This window comes from Pseudomyrmex gracilis, unplaced genomic scaffold, assembly GCF_002006095.1.
Source record: "Pseudomyrmex gracilis isolate BER0280 unplaced genomic scaffold, ASM200609v1 scaffold_7, whole genome shotgun sequence".
NCBI classification, from domain to species: Eukaryota; Metazoa; Arthropoda; class Insecta; order Hymenoptera; family Formicidae; genus Pseudomyrmex; species Pseudomyrmex gracilis.
The window spans coordinates 1,619,565-1,644,825 of record NW_018020591.1 but is presented as its reverse complement, the minus strand read 5'-3'; the positions used below and the strand labels follow the sequence as shown (position 1 = coordinate 1,644,825).

General features: G+C 43.3%; 1 protein-coding gene across 1 annotated transcript in view; it reads left to right on the top strand.

Moving 5' to 3' along the window:
- LOC109859258 (guanine nucleotide-releasing factor 2) overlaps positions 1-25,261 on the top strand; it is a 51,632-nt gene that overhangs the window by 1,309 nt on the left and 25,062 nt on the right. The window contains exon 2 of the mRNA XM_020437323.1: positions 4,154-4,564. Within this exon, the coding sequence (XP_020292912.1) occupies positions 4,378-4,564 (187 nt within the window). The 5' untranslated portion in view covers positions 4,154-4,377. The remainder of the gene's footprint in view (positions 1-4,153; positions 4,565-25,261) is intronic.

Sequence of the window (25,261 nt, the reverse complement as noted above, 5' to 3'; positions counted from 1 at the left end):
ATGTGTTAGCGTAGCGTAAAGAGAGTTATCGTTGCGCATAATGCCGCGGTTATTCAACGTGGAAACATATAATTGCAGGATATGAGCGCGATGATCTCAGAAGATCGCGATACGTCGCGCGATGTGGAGCAAACTGTCAGAGAGACGTGTATTAAGCGATCAAGGCGCGATTAGATGACGGATCGTTGCGTAGTAGTTTAAACGCGCGCGCGCGTGCGAGTTGCACACGCACGCACGCAGAACACCGAGGCGCTCGCATTGTGCTCGAGGAAATTTATTCGCGCGCGTGCGATGTTTAATGCGCGCGGGACGCTTCTGTTTTTATCCGTCGCGTGCTTGTTCCAACGTGCACTTCTAGCAGCCGCGATAGGAAACTGAGAACCGATAAGATATAAAGAACATATCGCAAATGTTTTCACGCATCGCGATAGAATTTTGCTGAGCCGAGGCGAAGATTATTAGCTCGATATCCCGGCTGGCGTAAACACGCGAAAATGGTCTTCCTATTTGTCCGCGTCGCTGAAAGGCGAACATTCCCAGGTATTTCTTTCTTTTGTTTGTTTGTTTCATTATCACATTATCGCGCCGAGAAATTACATTTCGAGAATACGACGGTAGATAATTAAAATTTTTTTTTTTTTTTTTTTTGTTCTGGAAAGTATAAATAAGAGAGAGTATAAATACACGCTAGAATATATATTTATAGGTAGGAAACATAGAAATTGGAATATTATTTAAATCAGTCAATTATTAATTTAAAAACTTATTTAAATTAGCCAATTTGAAGTTCTTCGACGAATAATTGTGTTCGGCGAATTATTTCCTCTCAACGGTGCATTACGCATTCGTGTCTTGTTTACGTCGGAATACGTTCGTGGCGTTTTACGATGACAGTGTCATCGAGCGTCTCACGTGGGGCGATGAATTTTTATGCCGCGCGTTCGCCATTTATTTTCGGACGTGAAGTCGTTCGAGCGACGCGACGTGTATCGCTCGAGAGGAATTCGCTCATCGCGAAACGGTTTTCAACCAGCGAGTGATAATTTTCGAACCCGCGCGGTGCGAACGTGCAAATCATAAAGATAGCGAGGACGTTTCCGAGAGTTCGAAAATAAACGACGCGACGACAGGAAACGTAGTCTCGCCTAGGTAACTGGGTCGCGAGTTCGTCGATACTAATTATTTCTAATCGAAAACATTTTATGTACGTAACGACGCGCTTTTACGAGTTTACGCGTTCCGCCGTTTTCGCTGTAAACAGTCGAGATGCAGTTGTAGTCGAGATTTTTATCGATAAAAATGTTTTCTGGAAAAGAGAACGTGTTTACGCAAAATACATATAACATATGTATATAAAACACATAGCAATTAGATGCGGTTTTGCTACGTTCAATTTATTTATAATAAAAATGAAAAATTGACGACGTTATTACACTAAAAACATTTTTATGAATTTTTATGATTTTTTTTTTTTTTTTAATGTTTAAACGATCCAGTTTCTCTGCTTTTACCGCCATCCATTCTGATCAGTCGTGCGTTGCATATTGCTGATTAATGAAACGTAAACAATTTCGCGGAAAATATTTGTTATTTGCATCGGATCGTGTGTATGTGCGCGTGTACTGCACATAAAAATATGCTGTATTTTTAAGAAGCGAGAGAAGTTAAACAACTTTTGCAATATAAAAGATTGAAGTTACGTTGCGAATTTGTGTTTTTTTTTTCAATCTGAGTTTTTTTTATCGTCAGACAATAAAAAATATATATACTTTGCAGATAAAAATTTTTCGTAACTTTGTAAAAGTGTGACGATGTGTAGTAACGTTTTTTTTCTCTCTTTCCCTTTCTCTCTCTCTCTCGTTCTCAGATTACTATGCGCCGGACGCAATTGTTTTTCGAAGATGTTCTACGAAAATTTTTCGCGCTCGTAACTTTTTTTTTCTCGCGGCGTATACTTTGTATAACCGGACTAAAGCGAATTTTAATATCACTGAACTTGAGGTCTAAAATTCGCGTCAAAGCCTTTGCTCGTACTCATCGTCCGTTCGTCGTATCTAGGAGAAATTCGATAATTTTATGAGAGACACAACAAGTAGTCCAGAAGAGAACTGTACGTGCGCGCGCGCGGCCCTTTGTGCTTACCGTACCGTGGCGCGAGTTATAGCGAGCGACCTCCCGGTACCGTATCGGATTATACATAACGTTCCGAAAGTAGTAAAAGCAATGTAGGACCCTCTCCCATCTCGGTAAGGTGGTGGTCGAATGGCGGAGAAGAGGTCGGCTTTTTCGCTCCAGTAATCGCGAATCGTTTGCTGTACAAGCTGATACCTCAAGGAACACAACGACGATACTCTCCTTTCTTCCTGATGGATATTCTTGCCGCAAATATATATCGACACGTATGCATTAGACGACAACACCACGAGAGAGTTCGCGGATAGTTGCCTCATAAATATTGATCGAGGTTGACGAAGATTTCGCCTTGTCTCTTTCATTATAACTTGAGAGAGAGAGAGAAGCGCGCGCGCGAGAGAGAGAGAGAGAGAGAACAGAAGCGCAGTGAATTAGAAATGAATAATTACGAAGTTGCAGGCCAAGAGTTGGTAAGAGGAGGAGAAAAGGGTTTGCGGTGTAAGTTGACGTTGTTAAGTCAACGTGAACTTTGCGAGAGAAATTTTCACCGCTATTATGGATACGCGCTTTGAAAGCTATCGTTTTGTCACGACACAGCACGTTTAATGGCCGTCGCGATATAAACTTGACGTCTTTTTCTCTCTCTCTCTCTTTCTCTCTCTCTCTCTCTCTTGACACGACGACGCGGAAGCGACGGACGCAGAAATCGTGACGGAAGAACATCCGACGTGTTAAAATAGACACTCTGAAAACCGACGCCTTGTAGTAGCGCCGCTATCTGGTACGACACTCGAGGTCGCGGCGGCGGCGGTGGCGATATATATCGCGCCGCGTTTATGTGTATATTTAGGTCTTCTGTCATCGGTTTCAGCCGATCTAGTCTCTCACAACAGATTTCCGAACGGGAAATCTTTGCCCTCGACGCTTATCGCGAGAGTTATCGAGGAGATTGCGCGATAACATCGGTGAAGGTGCTGCAGCAATTGCATTACGTATATTCCGATATATTGTGTACACAGTCACGTGTTGTGATTCTGTTTGTGTGATTACGGGAAACCGAAATTGTTTTGAGAGATAACACCTAGCTTAAATATTTCCCCGACGCGCGCGTTATCTTCCAATTATAACACGCGCGTTCCAATAAACTCGCCTCTAAATTGTTTTTCTTCACTTTGTGGAATTTACGAAAGAAAAATTCTCCAAAAGGGAAAATGGCTCTCAGGATACGTGTGGAAAAATATCGCGAGGTTTTTCCTCCGTGTGTTACGAGCGGGGAAAAAATGTCACGCAGAATCTGGCTTGTTATCTGAAACAACCGAGGGTTAAATTGTCGCGTATAATATATATATATATTTATCGGTTTTTACTTATCGCTCAATTAGTGTCTCGACATTGTCAGCCGGACTGAAAAACACACGGACGAATGGACCGTGTAATTCGTTCATATCCAGCTGTGTGTTGATACATCAAGGTTCTCTTTTTTTCTTTTTTTTTTTTTTTTTTTTTTTTTTGCGAACAACGAAACGAATTATCGTCCGCGAGTCGATTATCCGTTTCTGATAGAAACCTGCTTGTCGCGAGAGCGATATTTTTATGGAGCGATATTGACTACGCTACGATGCATTCAGAGTCACCCAAGCTTGTGATCCTCGATATTGTCCATCGTGGTCTCGCTGTCATCTGATACAGCGTCCGCAAAAAAAAAAAAAGAGGCAAGTCTCGCTTTTCTGTCTCCCGCAAAACAAAACCGAGACCTGAATGATACAAGAGCGATCGAACGACGATTTCTCTCGGCGGAAAAGATGCTTGTCGGAAAGAGAGAACATTCACGCGAAGTAATCAAGAGCGACATGATTCTTCGTTAACGCGCGCGCGCGACACAAAATTTGATATTTCTCTTTTTAAAAACAATTTTGAAACTTTGTTTACTGATATTGTATCAATTCGAACGTTTTGTTCCTCTGACGTTTCTCTTCGTCATCGCGCGACTGTCACACTTATCGATGCTTCTGTCATTTAGAACAGCGCGGTAAATCATTTGTGATTGCACCGTGAACAGTGAAAGTACGATCGAACAGTGAAAGTGCGTCATAAACAAAAAAAACGTGCATCATATTGAAAAATGCGATTGTTTGATTTTATGCCGCGAGCAACAACGCGAAGTCGAGCGCGAAAATAAAGTATATCAGCCGCGGCAATTGTTCTCGTTGTGGTGGTGGTTCTGTAAAAAAAAAAAAAGAAACAATGCCGCAGTACGACGACAGCTTTCTCGACTCGCCGCTGTTTCGGCGGCGAACACGCAGCTACACGGTGCAAAAACATTTTATGCAGAAGTCGAAATCTTTTCACATCGCGGCCACACCTCTTCTGCTGGCCGTAACCAATCACGCCAGGACTCTTTCCGGCTCCTTATCGACCTGGAACTTGAAAGGTAATTTCATTAAAAAATTCAGGTTAAGGACGTGCGCGAGGCGAAGCGATTTCGTGTCAATGCTCGGCGCGATGAGGGGGCGCAAAAACGTCACGTCTATGAGTTCGTTTTATATTTAACGTTCGTGCCTTCTCGTTTCTTGCGAATCTACTTGGCCTTACACAGTGACGCTATTTTAAAACGATGTTGTCGCTTTTAACCAATATTAAAATTGTCTCGAAAAGTACTGACAATTATTATTGTTTTTTTTTTATTTTTACTCTGATTTTATTTTATTTTTTGGATATCTCGTTCTGGCAATTTTTCTTTCCACAATCTTGCACGGTTAAGTTTACGTTCCTCGTATTTCTCAAGAAACGAGGACCGGTGTCGCCTTTAGAATAAACGTTTATTCTGGCGGACTCGACGGTTTCATCACATGCGCAATCCACCGAGAGACCTCGGATTTAAATAATCGCGTCCCCGCGTAAAGTGCGTTACGATTAACGTTCTCGTCGTGCGCTAATCCTCACCCCACAAGCAGAAATTACATCAGTAACCGACCAGTTTCGCTGGCCGGCAAATTGTGAGTTTGAACGACGCTTGTTTGGTCAGTAACTAAACTTATCCAGTTTTTTTCCGATATTGAGTGCAAAAGTTTTGATGGATTTTGTGATAGAAAAAAATGGATTACCAAATAATTTGATTAAAAAATGGTATTTTTATTCTACCAAGTACACAATAGCGCAAGATATTAATAGAAAACAATAGGAATCACTCGGTAGAATAAATAAATCTCGTTTTTAATCAAATTACTTTGGTCTATTTTTTTACTCATCAAAACTTTTTTGCACTCACCCAATACGTTTCAAGCAGGAACGTATTTAATTCTTGCGAGAGAAACTCGGTGTATAATCACTAGTTCGTGTTGTCAATCATATTAAGCACCGTATGTGTTCGTCGCAGGTACACCACCTTCGACCATTAACGCCTCGCTAATGTTACTACACACGACATATATCTCTCACAATCTCTCTCTCACTCTCGCTCTCGCTCTCGCAATATGCACATAATGGATACACCACCTAGTGATTTCCCTCCGGGTTGGAAACGTGAGCAAATTGCGGCGTTCAGTGTCGCGTCCGCAAAACGTTTTTGATTTGCAACTTAATGGACGACGTAATTTTCACCCGCGGGAGAAGTGGCGAATTGCGAGCGATATATCGGAGACGTAATAACGTATACAAAGTCTTGACGACAAGCTGCAAGAAATTTAATACCGTGTAGAGACAGTGAGATCTGTAATTTACTTCGAGGTGACGAAATTCGTGTCGTGGTAATCGACACTTATCCAAAGACCTAACCAGCTTTATGTATAGTCATATAAAAATTTTTTAGAAGCGAGATAACGTAATGCTCTTTTTAAGACTGGCAATAAACAGAGTTACGATTTTCTGTGTTACATTTCTCTCTTTACCGCGTTTGCAATTATTTGTCAGAAAAAAACACGACACTTTTTTCTTCACTGTAATATATTTGTTTTTTTTTTTTTAATTGTATTATTTCTCCTAGGGTTTTCCCTTGAGAGGATTTGATGATTAGTCGCGAATTGTGCTTGAAGAAGCGCGGCACACGAAGGATTATTTCCGCTTGAATGGATTTCGTAAATAGAATCTTGGCACGTGGGTTTTCGTGCTGGCATAGATTTGTTACTTGAACCTCGTGGTGACATCATTCGCCAGACGTTCAATTAGAGAAAATCCAATTTATTTTTGAATTTAATTCCGTTACTTTCGCGCGTATATTTATAGAACGTTTTACTTAACGCGACGAATTATAAACGCGACGGAAGATTTCTCTCTTTGATAGAAAATTAATTGATTTCCTTTGACGAACTTGATTGATTTATTGGAGTATCGAGAGAGTGGAAATAGAACAGAAAAAAAAAACACAAATAAATAAATAATAGAACTAGAACACGCGCCGCGTTGCAAAAGAATTCAGAGAGACAGTTTGACAGGATAAAAGAGAGGCGATTTGAGCCGAGAAAGTCCGACGACACGCAACAGTGCCGCGGAGTTTGCCAAACTTCTTTGCTTCTTCAAGACTGACCCCGATCGCAACCAAGTCTGCCAGATAGTTTTGCAACTATTTATTTATTGCACTTTTCGCGACGATGAACTCTCTTTCGTGTAATCGCGCAATTGAGAAAACTATTACAATCTTTCAGATAGTAGCGAAAAATTACTTGCATTTACATCGAACATCTGCAACTGACGCAGAGAGAAATTTAATTTTTTTTTTTTAAATCAAACAGTGGAGAAGAAAAATTGCATTTCATGCAATTGCATTTTACTAACGTAGATCGAGATTTGAAATCCTGTCGGGCGAATGTTCAAGGTGCAATGTAAGGTTCATTCGACTTCTCGATCGGAGTTCCGTGAGAGACTCGCTAATTTCATCGGTCAGTGTCACTCGCACGCGCCGTCATTCTCTCCGTCGGGGGCGGCGTTCCCGGTTCTGACGTGTCACGCCCGCGGGCAATATCCGGCGGGACCGGTTGTCACGGTACTTTGGGCACACCGCGGCTTTTGATACCGGAGAAATTTAGCGGATGAATTTACCGGGCCGTGTGTATAAACGGCGCGCGTATATAAGCGTCATTATCATCGCGCGTGTAAGTCAGCGTTAATAAACACCGGGGGCCCGGTACGACAGACGTAATTACCGGTGAAATAAACTCACCGCCGCCCGCTCTCCTGGAAATTAAACCGGACGAAGTGAAATTCGTTCGCCAAGCGTCAATGGCGCAAATTACAAATTCGCAATTTCGGCCGTTGTTGCGATGTGCTCGATTGTACACACGTATCGAGCTCCGCGTTTCTCGTTCGACACGGAATCGATAATTCGCGCGACCGTATAGTTCGAGCGCGACACACGTTCTGTGTTATCGCTTTTACTTTATCAGTGACACGATGTTGAATTTATTGCCCCGACCAGAAATCGGAGCGACGTGAATTTATGATTATGCATTAAGTGAAGTTTGGGACAGAGGTGTTTCTCTCTTTATCTCTGTGTGTGTGTGTGTGTGTGCAAAAGATTATTTGACGAAATCATTTCAAATCACCCGCGTCACGGAGGAGAGATTTGTTGCGACGAAGTCGATTATCTCTTCGCGTAAATTGAGTTGTCGCGCTGACCTAATAATATCGCAGAGTTCCGTTTATTTGAAGAACGTTCAAAAGCAACATATTAATTTTAACGAAGAATTAATTAAAGAACAGAAAGATCGCGGGAATTATCAGCGCGTTTCCGATATGCTGTAAGAAAATATAAATAAATATACGACTGTCTTTGCATAAATTTGTTATGCCGATTGAAAGTAGCGGAATTCTTAAGAAAGTTGCAAGGCAAAGATGAGGATTATACACAGAAATATCCTGTTACAATTTCTTTTCTGATAAACTTCGAGGACGTCGTAAAGAAGACGTTGCCAAGTCCGTAAAGTAAATATGACGCGGTTCGATCTTCGGTAGATTTTTCTCCAGCGCGCAGTCGCTAATTTCTCGTTATTAAGCTTTCATGCTCATTGCCGAAGCAAATCCATATTCATGAGCAAAAAGAAGGATCGCGCGCGCTCCTCGAGTATGCACGACGCTCTTCCATAACATCCGGCAAAACTCCCCCTCTTCTCTCGCCTCCCCTGTTGTAATAAATACACTCTCGACGAAAATCCCGGAGCGGTTTAATCCATGTCCCAGAGATTCTCTCTTTCTCTCTCTCTCTCTCTCTCTCTTCGTGCAGCCGAGGTTGCCAGGAGCATCCTGGAAGAGGGATTTTCATGAATAATAATTCGCTGCCGAAAACGCGACGTCGATATAAATGCCCCGTACGAGCTTCTGCATTAGATATGATAAGAATAATTATACGCGTGAGCGCTTCTCTTGCTCTTCAAATGAAGATACATAATAGCTCTCTTTCTCTCTCTTTCTCTCTCTCTGCTCTTCTATATATCATTAGATTAACTTGAAACATTTATAAAACTGATTAATGCGCCAAGTGCGCGGAACAATTAAATATCGCGCGCGTCGCGGAGAAGAAACATAATACGTCTCCGAGTTTACCGGAGGTTGAAACCCGTTTCTTGTTCACCGCGGCACCCGATTATGCGTTCGAATAAATCAGATCTCGCGGCTACAGATCGTTGCTTAATGCGCCAATTGGAAATGTGGGCGCTGGGACTCTGTTTTACGAGGGCGACCTCTCCCGCCCCCTCGACACCCGGAGGGTGCAAACCGCCACTTAATCAAGATGTTACACGAGAGTTCTCCGAGGGCCCTCGGGCATCTCTTCTCCCCTCCATTCCTGTAAGGGTCGGCCACCCTTTCCGCTCGCATCGATTTTCCATAGATGAGAGCTTTTGGAAACTATTCGCAAATGAGCTGTCCACGTACTCGCGCGAGAGACATAAATCTCACGCTTTTTCACTCCCGAGAATTAATTGTAGACATAAAGAATCTTTGTTCGAATTTATTTACGATCGTTTCTAAAAGTTCTGTATTTTTGACCAACGATTTAAGAAAAAAAATATATATTTTTGAATAAAAACTTGTGGAACACCCGTGCGAATTTAATGCGTTGTCCCCCGACGTAAGCGTTGAGAGAATATTCGCGAAGATAACGTGCGTTACACATCAGATAGCGTTTCCAAGATGGACGCGCCGGTTCGATATCGCGCGCGATCAGAGATGGTAGTGTTTAGGTCATCATCATCGACCGAACGCCGCGCCGGATGTTCTTCTGTGCGTGGCCAGTTTCTATACGCGATTTATGCACGGGAAGGCGAGTTTCGTTTCCGTAGTTTAATTGCTGATTCGACGAGAACTCGCGCGCGAAACAGCCGCTCGACAAGGTGGAGAGGAGAAAGGTTCGCGGAACACAACGAGATATACATGCGCGCAGGGAGAAACTATTTACTCCCCGGTGTTTGCGTAAACTCGCGCAGCAGCCAGTTCCATATGCGGAATTTTCAACAACCGAGCGACAGGAGTTGAAAGCGGACGGGCAGTGTTAGTAACAAGCGCAACTTGATGTATCATGTAACGTAAGTTACTTGTAGAATAACGCGACGTAATAATAACAACAAAAACTTTTAAAGATGCAAAATTAATAAACGGAACAGAAACAATCGAAAGCGCATTTTAAAGAACGAGACAGCGAGACTGTTTTCAAAGTTTCCAAAACAAAAATTATGAGAAAAAATTATTATAATAAGTGAAATATATAAACTAAAGACAGGAATAAGTTTGATTTGAAAGCAGTAAGTGCGGACTAAAATAAAGTGCAGCCTAAATTAAGAGGAAAAAGATCATTGCAAATGTGATTTTTATTTTATCGTTTGCGGGAAGAAAATCGAGACAAATAATGGCGTTTAGACATTGCTGATACATTCCGCCGTATATTTCGCTCTTTGCGGGAATAAATTCACGACGTTTCCATATACGCGAGATTTTTCACATATTCTTTTCTCTCGCAATTTATAACCGAAGAGTTTCACGTGTGGCATTTTAATTTTCACGAAACACGAGCGAGAAATCGTTTATGTTTTAGTTGGGGAAAAAAAAAAAAAAAAAAAAAAAACGAGAAGGACATGAATAAATGAATATTTTACCGATATGGTAAAAAGATTCAATAAATTTTCCCCCCTTCTCCTTTGTTTCTCCTGGGATGTTAACTTTGATTTCACTTTAATTGATTCCGCGTACTTCCCTTCTCTACTTCACTTTCAGAGGCTCTGTTTCAGGAAAGGAACAAACAGCGTTTAATTTAAGGTTAAAGTTAACCGACCTGGACGAAACACTCGCTATTAAGGATCGAGGAATAAAAGTCACACGAAGAAGACGAGGACGAGAGAAGCAAAAGTACGGAGAATCGCGTCTTTCTCGAGCGAAATATAACGCGATCGTCCGCTTTCTCGCAATTTTAACGAGCTCTCTTCTCTCGCATCTAACGATATGATAAAACTCGGGTAATACGTCCGCCCGAACGATAGACGAGAGAGGAGAGGCACGTTAATGCAGCTCCGTGGCAGTTGGCAGGCGTGTCTCCCGAAGTACCGCTCGTAAATATACGAGGCGATAAGATCGACGATATCTCTTTAAGAACCGGGGAAAAGGGTAGCGAGCGCGAAAATGACGAGAAATCCGCTTCCGCGCGTGAAAGGAGAGGCTTAGTGGCGCCCGTCGACGACGATCTTCGTGTCGCGCCGATAAATTCCTGACGAGACGAGAGGAGAAGAAGCAAAAGAAGAAGAGGGAAGAAAGAGACGGGCGAATCTTTCGCTGCGGCGAAGCGCATTCACGCGGGTTTCTCCGGGAATGTCGGGCTTAAGGCGCATTGAAAACGCCGAGGGGTGGAGAGGTGTGTCTTCGCGATCACGAGAAGAAGAACGGAGGGGGGAAGGGGATCGTATACAAGGGGCTGAATTCGGGACTCGCGGTGTACCTTTTCGTATACGTACAACAGCGGCGCGGAACGAGACGCATTTGAGAGAGTTCAAGAAATGCGAAATTCCTCGTCAAGGGACGCGGCGGCGACCGCGAAGGGGAAAGGCACGAAAATAAATGGAAAAGAGTCGGCTGCTGACTGCCGCTGGCTCGTTGTTCTCCCTTTCTTCCCGAGCACTTTCTCTCCTCTCTCTCTCTCTCTTGCCTTTTTCTCATTCTCCCGCGTGTCTTCCGTCGTTCGTCTTTCTTTCCGGGCCCGTCTCCTCGCCGTCTGCGTTCTTTTTCGTCGCGCGCGCCCGCGCGCGGTCTCCTCCTTCCACGCTCGATCCTCATTCGTGCGAGAACTTCCGCTCAAGTGAATCTTGCGGGAACGGATGCAGAACGCGATGCAGACGCTGATAGAGCGAAAGATGCCAGAGAAAACCTCCCCCTGCGCGATCCCCCTCTTCCCTTCTTCTCCCGAGATTCTTCGCAACAACAACGTGCCACCGCGCGAAATTTCCATCTCACGATTTTCGGAAACGACGCGCACGCTCGCTATTTTCGCACACGACGAAAGTCGAGTTTCTCTCCTCGCGCGCACGCCCGCGCGGCGCAACAGTTTGCAAAAACGGAAATGGAGCGGACGGTATCTTGTCTAGACAAGGCTTATGTACACGCTGTGCGAAAGAAAAGAAGAAGCTGATGCGCACAAAGACTCGCGAACCTCGTTAACAAGACGAGAGAGGCACGAGAGGGATACGTTATTCAAAGTTGAAAATTCAAAGACGCATCTTGTTTCGCGAAATATGCCGACAAGCTATTGGTACGTAAGAAGACAAAAAAAATCCTGACACCTCATTAGCGCGGAATCTTTGCCGGACGCTAATGAGATTAATTAACCGCATCGTACACGATCCCGCGTAACTTACCTACATTGGCGAAGAACGCGACGATGGAATCAATAATTTTTTTTTTTTTTTTGCATTCGTCAATTTTCTCTCCCGAGATCGAGCGTTGCTAGTTTTTTTTAATTTGTCTCACACGGTGCGTGTAACATTGAATATTTTTTTCTCTTTGAATATGTTGCTCCAAGCTTGTAAATTTTATCTTGCAATTTTCTGCTTGTGAACTTCGGAAGGCGCGCGCGCTGATTAGAACATCGAAAGTTTAATTGGCCTTCGCTGCCCCGAGAAGTTAATCCAAAAGCACTCAGAGCTCTTCAAAAATAAATCCGCCGTGAAGAAACTGCGGGTTTTAGATCAAAGATTCTCTAAGAAACCGCAGTGTGACCCGATGTGGTTGTCGCGGACCTTAGTCCGAGCTCATTAAAGTTAAATTTCAGGCCGGGCGTGCACCTTTGGCGCGCGGATTTAACGGTCGCTTTTATTGAAGCAACTCTGTTCCCGACGAGAAACATGTTGCATTTCGAAACGCGCTCGCCGCGTGTGGAATGAATGCGGCGCGGTATATAACACGCCGCTTTTCGTGCCTGTATATAACCCCCGTTGAATTCGAAACGGAATAAAAATTTTCCATTGACAAACGGAATGTTGACGCTCCCGCAATCCCTGCGCTCGCTCGCTTCGTTTATGCAAATGGAGATGTTAATTCGGATCAATCTGATCTGTTTTCTCGACGCGACGTCGCGACGCGCCGCATCCCCGACATTTAAACGTGACCGCACTTCGAAAGTCGCTCCGTTACAAATTTCCCATATAATCGAACCGGGACGTACCTATAGTGTACCGCGCGCGCTATCGGGGAAATCGATAACGCAGAGACCGGGAAGAGAGCAGCTCGCATTCGCACGTGCGACGGCGATATTTATCCTGCGCGCACCCAAGCTTCCCCCGATTCGGTATAGATAGAATATTGCGCCCCTTCTCTCTTTCTCTACAGGGCCGTATCGCTCGGGTCGCGTAACCGGACGTTTGCTCATATTTATACTGTTATCGGTAATGACAGTGACCCCCAAACTGCCGCGCGCGGCCGACCGCGTGATTTGCATAATTCGCGCAATTCGCTTGCCATATTACATCGCTGGGCTATTACGAGCCGAGAGCACGAGATATGATAATGAATTTCCTCGATAAAGACCGCGTGGTCTCTTTTCGCCGTTCGTCGTGCCGCGGCGTCGTCGCGTTTTCCACGACCGATTTGTAATTTAATGGAAAAATCAACGCTGCAAAAAAGTTCGCGCAATAGTTCGCTCGCGTTATTTATTTATTTATTTTATTTTTTTTGTTATTTGTTTCACAAATATATGTGACTCGCAATTATAAAAGTATTGTAAAATAAAAGTTTTGCAAGAGATTGCTGCAAAAAACTTTTAACGAAGGTTGATTTAAAAACTTTACGCAACGCCGCGCGTTTTTTTCCCAAAGTAAATTGCGTCTACTGCGAGATTTATATTTCTTTCTTGAAAATTTTTTAAATATTCCGCAATTTTGCATTATTCATGTATTCTCTTTATCTCTTTAAGGGCAAACGCAATTGCGAGTAATAAGGTAACACAGGGACGCGCATAATTTCGCGTGTGTACCGCGGGAGAATTACTCTAAAATTTATCGAATCTAATTTTCTCACGGCGAAGAAACATCGACTCTCTCCGAGAGAGATTTGCAATTTATTCCGGCGCGGTGCGAACCGCAGAAACGGGATGCTGGATTACATTGCGCGTTACGTACGGTTATTTGCAAGACAAATGGAGCAACGCGAGTAGAGAGAGAGAGAGAGAGAGAGAAAGAGAAGGTAGATGTGCGGTAGACGCGCATGATTTCCGGGTGTGGCTGGCGTGTGTCGGGCTCTCTGGAAACGAGGCGCGTCCCGCGTTGTCCACTTGGAAGAACTCGCTAATTACGCCGGTGTAGAACACGACGCGCGTAACGTGCACACGGTGCCGCAACGCAGCCAGATGCGATTTCATAGAGGCGGATGGGATAGCGAGGCAACAGGAGAATGTTGAACGTGCGCAACCCTCTGTATGATATCAGAGACAACGACGACGACGGCGACGACGACGACAGCAGCAGCAGCAGCAGCAGCAGCAGCAGCGTTTTCCCCGAAGAGAGATATTCGATGTGTGTGTTCCTGGCTTTCTCTCGTTTTCCCCGTTGTGCGTTTTCGCTATCTACCTGCGGTTTTACGGTCGCTCCGTGTACGTTAAATCCCCGAGTTCTTCCCAACCTCGGTTTATGACGTGTCCTTACGAGCACATGCAACAATCTCGTTTTGCGCGAGATCGCGTGTGTGCGCGCGCGCACGCTCTGATTTAATGGTCGCGGCGTTTGCACGAGACGCTGACTGCGTCGTGTCAGAGATATCATGAATGAATGTTGAAACGCGCGGCCGAGAGATGCATGTACGTCGTCACGCGACATCACACGCGCGGGTGTGTCGCTCGGGAAAGAAGAAAGTGCCGTTGAGATAAGGACGACAGTTTTGTGTCAGATGTATATTATATTTGAGCTTGGAGGATAGATCATTTAAATAAACCATTAGGTATAGATTATTAAAAACAAAAACTTGCGCGTTTGAAAGAATTCAATTTACATCAAAATACAATTATATTTGACTGCAACAGATTTATTTATTGAAATTTCGCGCGCGCGATTGTGACCGAGGTCAGTGACCTTCTCCCAAGGTCGCGCGGCCGAGGTCAGTGACCCCCCCCCCACCAAGGCCGCGCGGCCGAGGTCAATGCCCCGCCAAGGCCACGCGGCCGAGGTCAGTGACCCCGCCAAGGCCGCGCGGCCGAGGTCAATGCTCCAATGACCTTACGGTAGTATATATATAATATATATAATATACAATATAAAATATAATATTATACTTTATATTGTATACTATATATAATAAATTATATGTATAATATATATTATTTAATGTTATATATAATATAAATTACAATCACGTTGCTTTACATAGTCACGTGTTGTTTTTCTACTCTTTTCTGTCAAGTGACTTTACTTTAGTCACGTTTTTAATTTTCTCTACGTATACGACAAACTGTCAAAATCGCTTTTCTGTCATTATTTACTCTCTCGATCTTACCGATTCGATTCGACTCGACTCGACTCGATCAACCAACTAATCGGCAACGCGGAAAAGAGACAACAATAGATGCGATACATTCGATATCAAAACGCGCACTTCGCGGTACACATGGATTTTTTATATAAGAGGAGGAAACGAAAAGTATATCGCGTTTCAATATTGTGGTTAGTATCTGAATTTTCTTTCTATTCGTTTCAATTGTTATTCGCACAACGTTTCGCGCGGTAATGCCGACTGGTTATATTTGGAAATAAACTACGTGCAATATACATATATATACACAATGTGTATTCGGTTCGATGCAATCCAATCTAGTCGATATCGTGCACTGAGACGTATCCGCCATCAGTAACGGCGATATCGATAGCACGGGAGTATCCTCAAGATATTCCGGGACTTCCTCTAATTAACTGGCATCGACTCCGCCGCTAGCTGCTTTGTAAGATGCGGCTAATACGAGGGAAGGACAGAAAGAGAGAAAGAGAGAACGACGAAACACTCGCCTAGATTGTTTTCTTTTTCCACGCCGGCGATATTAATGCTCTCCTTTCCCTTCTCCTGTCTCTTTCTTCGATACATATGTATTCCCTCTGTAATGTATTCCTTGCGTATATATTTTCTCGCTGCATTAAAACGTCAGGTGATATATTATTCGAGAAATTTGAATATATAAAGATGAGAAGGAGAGTGAATGAGAGAGAAGAGAGAGAGAGAAGGACGGAAAGAAAATGCATTCCAACAAGAGAATATTTTCTGACGCGCGAAAGTATATTAAAGCAATGTAAACGTAACGTAAACCGATAGTACAACAGCTGTTTTTCATATATTGCGTCGCGCAATTTTAGTTGTGTATTTTTACTTAGAAAATTAAAATACGTGACGTAACAAATCAAATTTTCATGTTGATATCGCGCGATTCTTAATTTCAACGTACAATTGTTTGTCGAATCGTCGCTCGCACACAAACAGATCGAACTGGTCTATAACTCGATTAAATCAGCGACTCGAGAGAAAGAACTGCGCTGCCGATATAGTTTCTGACTTGGACAGGGAGAGAGACCCATAGATTCGACGCAGAATGCCATTGATGTTACTGCAAGCCGGTTCCGCAGGCAAGTAAAATCGATGGCTATGACTTCCTCGAATCCATTTCGATCGACGTACGTTTTCCCATTCGAGTCGATTAACTCGTTGCGGACCATCTACATTTCTTTTTTCGTTTTCTCGATTGTTTAATTCCCCGCGCGACGTTACGTTTCCGGAACCACCAGTGGAAATGTATTGAGCGTAACTTTACGCGTACAATCAACAAATGTTTAAATAGCTTATTAAGTCGAGTGCTATATTTCTACGTTAATTGAAATTTGATCACATGGTTTGTGAGGCGTCTGCACGAAATGCGGAAAATTCAGATTTGACTCTTGCTCGTGTGTTTTTAGCAATAGGATTTTTAAATTTCACAAGGGGGTAAATGAGATATTTTACATGTAAGAAATGTAAATCAAACATATCATATAAATCTTCGAATTGAATTTAACTTGTAAACTTTCTACGTGTATTAATTTACGTGTAAAAACAAATATATTTGCACGTACGTTCGGCATATTGGCTCGTATCAATTCTTAGCTGGAACATTTCGCGAGATTTATCATTTGTTCTTATTTTTACGCGAGATCCATTTTACTTTTAACAGACCAAAAGTTGCACTTCTTTGTACAAAATTTTCTTAGAGAGTAACTCAACGCAAACAATAACTCGAGAGATTAAACGTTACACTCCATCATATTCCGCAAAATTGATGTAACACGGTGCAGTTGCTCGCCGCGCGTTATCAACTATTTTCTTTTTGGCCTCCCGGGACAGAATTCACATAAGCGCGAGAGCACATAAACATTAATCACAAACTTCACTAGCTCTCCTGAAGAAATAGCCCCCCGTGCGCGATACACTCGCGGAGCGGGGGCGCGCGCAGGCTCATTTATTATCGTTACTTAGAAATTGCAGCGGAGACCGGTGCGCGCGCTCGCCCGAAGTAGCCGTGGAAAGATTTCGATTCTTTTTCCGAGCTTTTTTTTTTTTTTCACTTTGTCCCGGCCATTTTTATCGCAACATCGAAACGTACTCCGCGCGATTCAAGCAACGCCGCTTGTATCTCTCGCTACGTATTCTCGCGCAGCAAAACCACCGAGAGAACGAAACCATTGTGTCTGCCCGCGAGCGAAAGCCGCTCGCGGATATTATCTCGAGCGTGCAATTGGCTCGTGAAGAAGAAAGAAGAGAGATCGTTTCAGTTTTACAAATTGAAAATCGTACGCGGAAACACGGAGATCAAACGAACTCCTCGCGCGTCCCTTTTGTCGGAGTCGCCTTCGATTTTTTCAACTTTGTCGCGAGCGCGATCGGTTTTTTTTTTTTTTGTTCCGACTGACTGTTATGCAACTTTTCGAAATCGATTTCGCGCGCGTTTGGAACGATTCCGATTTTCGTCGTTCTTCTTTTTTCCTTTTCTTTGAAAGAGACAAAAAAACAAGACAAATCGATAACATTCCGATCGGAATTGATTCCGAAAAGTTACACAACGGACACTTTGGTCCACCTCCTCGTTCAACTGCGAAATGGACTCTTTGAAGTAATCGAGAGAGAACTTCGAAGGTATTTATTTGAAATTATTATTATTGAAAATTTATAAAGTTGCGTGTGGACAATAATTTAATATACTTGTTGTGTCAAGAGTATTTATTTATACATATATAATATTAAAAAATATATACATATATAGATATTCACGTGATAATAAATGATGATATTAGATTATAAATGGATTAAAATGCAAATTGCCATATTGCGTTCATGAATTATGCCGCTCTGCATTTGAAATTGCGATAATAATGAGAATTTCCGCGCTGAATGTTTATTTAAACGGTGTATCGTTTATACGAATAATCGTATTTGCTTGCAAATTGTCGCGAGATGTTGACTTATTGAAGTTTCATAAAGAAAAAAAAAACAAAACCGACTCATTATGCATCGTTTTCCGGTTCAGTGATGTAAGACATTGCTCTCCGACCGTCTTCGCGAGAGAGAGTGGCGCGTAATTTTGACGTCCGTGTTTCTTTTCTGTCCCCCTTCTGCCCCCTTCCTCTCTTTGATCATTTATGCGAAGTACGTCTTCCGGCGCGCTCGAGCAACTGCGCGGACTTTATCTCGTTTGAGAAACGCCGACGAAAAGTTTTGACGTGACGAGGCTCTCGGGAGACTCCGCATCGATACACCTTCTGCTCGCCTCGTCTTATCGAACTCACGAGCTCGGGACTCGGAGCTGTCGGAGTCGAAAAACCTCTGGAAAATCTCTGAGCTTCGAGCGAGGAGAGAGAACCGTTCGCCACCGTGAAAAAGAAAAGCAAAGAGAAAACGCGAGGTACGTACGCGCGATATCGCCTTATGTCGCGGACTTTTATCGGAAACGGATAATATCGCCCGATGATGCACACTCGCAAGAGAGTTAGCGCGCGATCATACTTTCTCTGTCTCTCTCTCTGTATATATATTTATCTCTATGTATATATATATATATTTTGTTGTCTTCCTTTTTCCCTGCGTTTGCTATTTTCTTCTTCCCAACGACAACCCCGTTGGTCGACCTCGATGTTCATTACGACCACAATGTTTACGGCGACGGTCTCCTTACGACATTGTCGCTGCACATTTTCATTTGCCGCGCGATCGTTTGCGCGGGGATTTTATTTCTGAAAAACAAACCTCTTCCGGTAATTTCTCAATCGTTTCGAATTTTATGTCCCGTTCGATCGTTCGTCCGACGGGAAGAGTCAAGAGAAAACACATACGCGTACATGTGACTCTTTCTTTTTCTCTCTCTCTCTCTCTTGAAATTTTATTTTTCTCGGGATTTTATTTTTCCGTCTCTTTTTTGTTTCGTGCGGATACGTTGAAAAAAGCTGAGCGCGCGTTGTTCGCACGGTATTTACCTTTTTAATAGCAGCAAAGCACAGCCGGAGCACAGCGTGCACATCCCTCTCTCGGAAGTGGAGAGGAGGTGGAAATTAAATCCCGGTTATTTCTGCTGCGACACGGGAGCTCTCGATCGAAACACTTGGCAAACAACGGAGTTCGATGCCGGGCACAGCAGCAATCAATAATAATATATCCCGCTGTCCCTCTCGGAATAATAAAACGCTTAACGCGCAGCCGACGCGCGGTGTGCAACTGTCCTATCGGTCTTATTGTTAAAAACCAACCCGGACGCATTGTTCAAACTTTTTCGATTAAAACTTCACGTTACTATTCCATTTTTTTTCTTCTCTCTTTCTCTTTCACTCTTCCTCGTCTCAAATGCAGCCGAACAATCATTTGCGTTTTTTCTTGTCTTCGAAGATAAATCGTAGAGATTCGGTCGAGAAGGCAAAAAAAAAGTCTATTTTGATGTATGTGTGTCTTTTATATTTATGCGAGACACAAAATGCGGAAGATGTTAATTGTCGTTAAGTAAATATCAATATTTTTGATCAGTTTGTGTTTTGTTCAACTCGTGTTGTGAACAAGTAGATCATTAAAACAAAATAGAAACGAAATATAAATACAAATATCGTCAGCATGGGTTAATATTTTATTATTATTTTTCAGAGAGAAAGAGAGAGAGAGAGAGAGAGAGAGAGAGAGTGAGGAAAACACTTAAAAATATAACATTTTATAGCTTTGGAAGTAAATTTTGTAGAGATAAAGCCGGTGCGGTGTTAAATTTTCGATTTATATTTAAATCACTGATGATAAGTGTATTATTTTGTGCGTGAAGTATCACAATGACACTCTTAAGAATTGGATAATAGCATTGACTAGCTAAAGAAGTCGGATTATATCTGGTAGAATTCAATTCAGTCGGATAAATGGAGAGATACTTTATTACGAACGCTGGCACCGCGCGATTGGTCGGACGAAATATGAATCCACTACGAAGGATATTAAAGAAAATGAAGGAAAATCATAAATTCCACTCTCTCTCTCTCTCTCTCTCTCTCTTTCCGCTACGCTTAATCCTCAATAAACTACTTTCTGACAATTTAAGAGTTTAATATCAATTATGCGAATATACGCGCGCTTTATCCCATCATTCGCTCGTCTCGCATAGATGCAAATCTTTCCGAGATTGTTAGCCTGACATAATGTTTTAATCATTCTCTCGATAGAATCGGATAATCGATCAATTATTGCCTCTTTGTTAAATGTATGATTAACATTCTCAGAGAAGCAAGATCGTTATTTTAATTAACGCAATAATTTTAATAATAAAAAAACACATAAATACATTATTTTTCATTACGTTTGTAAAAAATAATGCAAGTTGTTTTACAATTGCGCGTCATTTCTAAACAATTTTGTTAACGACAGAAAATAGTTCGTCTGTTTAGTCAGCGTCTTTCGTAATTACGTTAAAACCGCTGCGTAACGCCACCGATAACAGGCGACACAAAAATGGATATGATAATCGCGCGATCGACCGCGCCATTAGCTTTTTATTTACTGTTGGTTCGCAAAATATGTAAAATGTCGCGTCTGTTGCACGTGTGCGCAAATAACGTTGCACTTTTGAGCCCTCCACCTCTCTCTCCTCATCGTTTTACCGTTAATTGCAACCACGGAGAAAACGCCTTCCCGGACTGCCCCTATAAAATACGTTTATCACCCCCTAAAGTCTTGCCACGAGCCCGCCTTTGTGGGACGCCATTAATACGCAAATTGCCGCCGCGAATTCTCGCGCCTCCCTCGAGCCGGTCGACACGCGCGTTATCGGCCCGGTCGCTTAATTAAGAGGCAATTTTCCTTTAAATACTGTATATTTCGTCTATTCAACTGCGCGCAAATCAAGATCGCCACGAAATAAAGCGACGCGAAATTAAACACGAAACACGTTGAACCCATAAAAATCGAGAAACTATAAATTCCGGCCCGCAGACTTTCGCAGAAAAGCTATTTCCCCGTAATGTACATGTAGAATGAAAAGAACAAAAAATACGGTGGATATGGAGCAGATGGAAAGTGACAAATGACTTCGTGTGGGAAAAGAAGTCCGAAAAAATTTCACGGTGAAACACGTGAGAAGCAAAAGAAAAAAAAAGAACCAGTGCCTCGTTACGTACGCGATCTCGGTTGAAATTTTGTCGGGAGTTTTGCGTTGAATTTCCGCGACGATTTCGGGCGAGAAAAAAATAGCGTAAAAATATTCCGCGAAGAGAGGAAAGGCATATCCGCGGATTTGTGCGTTTGTCGTGTATCGCGCAACAACCGGCAGCGGGGCCGGGCGGGCGGGCGGGCGGGGTCGTCGACGTTGTCGCCCGCGACCACACACAATTCGCCGATTCGGAAATATCCCCGGCATCGTCGACTATTATCAGCCATTCAATTGTTACTTTGTAGCTCGCGCGCGTATATATATGGTCGCGTACATAGAGAAAGAGAGGGCGAACACAATTCCCGACCGGTCCGTCTGTTGCACTGATATAACAGAATTTTCGGCGAAATTCTCTCGCCGCCAGACCAAAAAAAAGGGAGAGAGTTCTCCTCTACGGTGTATACCCGTTAACTTCGTAGAATTTAATTTGATTTTAATTACGGGAATATATAAAACGCGCGCGCGCTTTTTTTCACGCATGAAGGTTCAATATTAATGTTTTCGCCAACGGCAGCATTTTTGATATGTAATAACGTACTCGCCAAATTTGTTTATAAGCACGAAACACACACACGCACGCGGGATGTTGATTTTGCGCTTTTGTGCGTTTACATATGCGCGTTTCTTGCGTGAAAACCTGTTTTTCTACCCACACACATGTGTACCTACCGCGCGCGGAGAGACGACATCGCGGAAATGCCTGAAAGAGATTTCACAGTCGGATGTCCTTTAATGGTCTTGTCGGGGAAAGAGCTCTCTCGGGTTGCAATGGAACATGCGTAATGGAAAAAATGTATAATATTTGCGCGACTTCTCATTATTTCTCCGGAATGAAGAAAAAATATTTTTACGTTCGTCGTGAAAGAGTGCGGCGCTTGCGGACAGTGTATATTTCACACAGTTCGTTCTCTCTCTTTCGTGTGTTGTAACTTTGTACGTTACATACGCGGTTCGACCGCGGTAGGTAAAAAGTCACGTTCAGGAATCGAATGTCACGAAAGAAGAGGAGGAGGAGGAGGAGGAGCAGAGGTTGTTTCGGGTAAAAAGAACGAGAGGGAGAGAGATCGTGTTCTCGATTTCTACCACTCGAAAAGTTTGTGAAACCGCCGCATCGTTTTACTCTCGACGGTTTTCCGTATCCTAAATAAAAGCTCGGTTGAGCGACTTCTTCGGGCGCGCGTTTAACTTTTTTTTAAGTATGACGTAGTGACACGCGCTCGGGCGCGGACACGAACTTGCTATAAATTTCCAAGCAACTTTTGCCGCTCCATTTGTTAGACTCGCGCCGCGCAACAAAGCACATCGATCAAAGTGTGGCGCTGTGTTGGGAAGGTGGGAAGGAGGAGGAGCTCTCTCGCGTCGACGCAACTTCCTCGGAAACGCGCATTTCCGATTACGCAAATAGCAATGCATCTTAGCGGGCGATACGGCGCGGCGGCGCCGACAGGTGAGAGCCAACGTAGCGTGTACGCGAGCGGAGAAAGAAAAACGAAAGAGGTGGGAAAACATTTTAGCAAAGTTTGTAATTAAAAAACATCGAAGTTGGACATTTTCTTTTTCTCTGTATATTTTTTTTTTTCAAATAAGATCCAGATAAAAAAATTGATACTAAAATTCAATACCTACAAGTACTTTGATTCCTCTTCGAAAAGAATTCGAATGAAAAATCGTGCGCGGAATGTTTAGATAAATGTATTATTAATCGCGCGCGCACACACACATAGCAACGATCCGCGTTCGATTTGTTTTTGTTTCTCATCGACCTCTCGCGCACTTGTTCCTCTGTTTTTGTCTGGGAGAGAGAGAGAGAGAGAGAGACCCTTTACACGCCGTTTTATTCTCGAAATAAAATACGTGAAAGCGAGTATTCTAAATTTAACCGAGCGAAGTGCGGCATTTCCAAGTACTCGCTCCGAAATTAGCCGCACGCTCTCTCTCTCATATCTGCGTCGTCGGACTTTTCCTTTTAAATTCGGCGCTGAAGAAGAAAGGTGCGATATGACGACCGGCGAGTACGTGTATGTATGCGCGTATGCGCGTGTGTGCGCGTCTCTGTTGAGAAAGAGAGAGAGAGAGAGAGAAAGAGATGATGCGCGCAACCGATCGGAGTTGAGAGGAGAAGGAAGACGACGATAACGCGCGGAAGTGAGACAGCTAGTAGTGGCGATAGGCGTAGATAAGGGAGTGCGAGTGAGACGGCACTGCGTGCGACGATCGCGCCCGAAGCTCCGGGGCCAGGCCAAGTTAGTTAGCAGTCGCTGCGCACACGCCACGCGGTCCGGACGTTCGCCGACTCCGATCTCTCTTCCTCCGTCACGCTTCTCTTTGCGTCGCAGTCGTTGATCGTGTGTCGCTTTGTCAACCGGCACGTCCGACACTTACGGAGGGAAATTGCGGTTTCCGTTTGAAAGTGAGTTTCCTCAACCCGGTCGAACTTCCGCGCCGATTCGCCGCGAACAAACAAAATCGCACGACGTGAGATTTCTTGGTAATAAACTGATTTTTGTTTTTTTTCGCGAACTTTATCGTCTCTCTCTCTCTCTCTCTGACGAATTACGCGCCACTCGACGCGGTGCTCCGAGTTTTTTATTGAACGATTTTTATATAACCGCGCGCTTTTCGATTAAAACGTTTAATCGCGAATTGATCGCGAGAAATGAAATTCGTTGAAGCGAGTGTTCCCCGCGAGACGTGAAGTGACACCGAAGGGAAGGGGTGAAGGATCAACGAGCGAATTGAAGATCGTTACTTGTCCGAAGTTTTTTCACGAACAGGTCACACAGGCAGGTACAAAAAACTAGAATTGCTTTTAAAAATTCTCGAGAGCAAACTTGTAACGTATTTGAAATGTAGTTTGATTTTCTCCTAAGAGAGTTTTTGAAGGTCTGGAGGTTTGATCGTTCCATCAGACTCTCGATTATTGCTACCGATGAGAAGTTTAAACGACGCTCCTTCTTATCGTAAATTTTAACTTTTGCCGTTTTAACTTTTTTTTTTATCAAAGCGTATACATGTCGCGCGAGATGACGAAGATGGATAAAACGAGGCAATATCCGGAGCACTTGAATCTGTCGCCGCGTTTCAAAAAGACCCCCGAAAATTCTCCGGACGGTCGGTCCGAATCGACGATCGGTGATCAATCGGTGCGCCGGGACAGGATGGCGTTTATTAATAACTTCATCATGAAACAGCGAGTGACACGTGTGTCGCGCGAAGAGAAAGAGAGAGAAAGAGAGACGCTGACTTTTGATCTATGTGTTTTTTTCATGACGTAACAATAAATCATTTCGGTCTATCATTCCTCGGAAAGTCGCGCGCTGATGAAGCTTTTCCGAGTCTCGATGCTCGGACAAACTCCTCACGTAGGTGAAACTCTCACGTGAGTCACTTGCGCGCTACAGCGCGCGTAGGCACAAATTTTCTCTCTGGGCGAAATTATTTTTCGTGAAAATCGCACGAAGGACACACCCGTTTTACTGCGGATAGAGAGAACAGTTTGACGTATATGCGCGTGCAATAAGGGAGCAGACCGCGATGCGATATCGATCCCATCGTGTGTTACCGAAGTTTCGCCGATGATGTCACCGGGTATTCCTTATGAAGTTCAGAAAAAGTTTCGGGCGTGTGTTAGTGGTGTAGGTAATAAAAGTAGCGAGAGTTGAGCGCTGAATCAGCCGCGCTCGGCGATTGTTTCATCGCGTGACGCGATCACATCCAGTAGCAACTTGGATAATTGTTACACTTTTATTATTCATTATTGACGCATTGATCTTCTTAAACGCTAGATATGCCTCAGGTAATTATTAAATCGAACTCAAAACTTTGTGATGTCGTAGATTTAAGTATTTTGATATAATTTTAGGAAATATCGAACTGTTCTCGCAAATACAGAAATGATTATTTGTTCATAAATGTAGTGTCGTCGGATAATTTGTTGTTTTTTTAAGACGAAAAAACACGAAAAAAACACAGTGACGTTTAGTTCGAGAT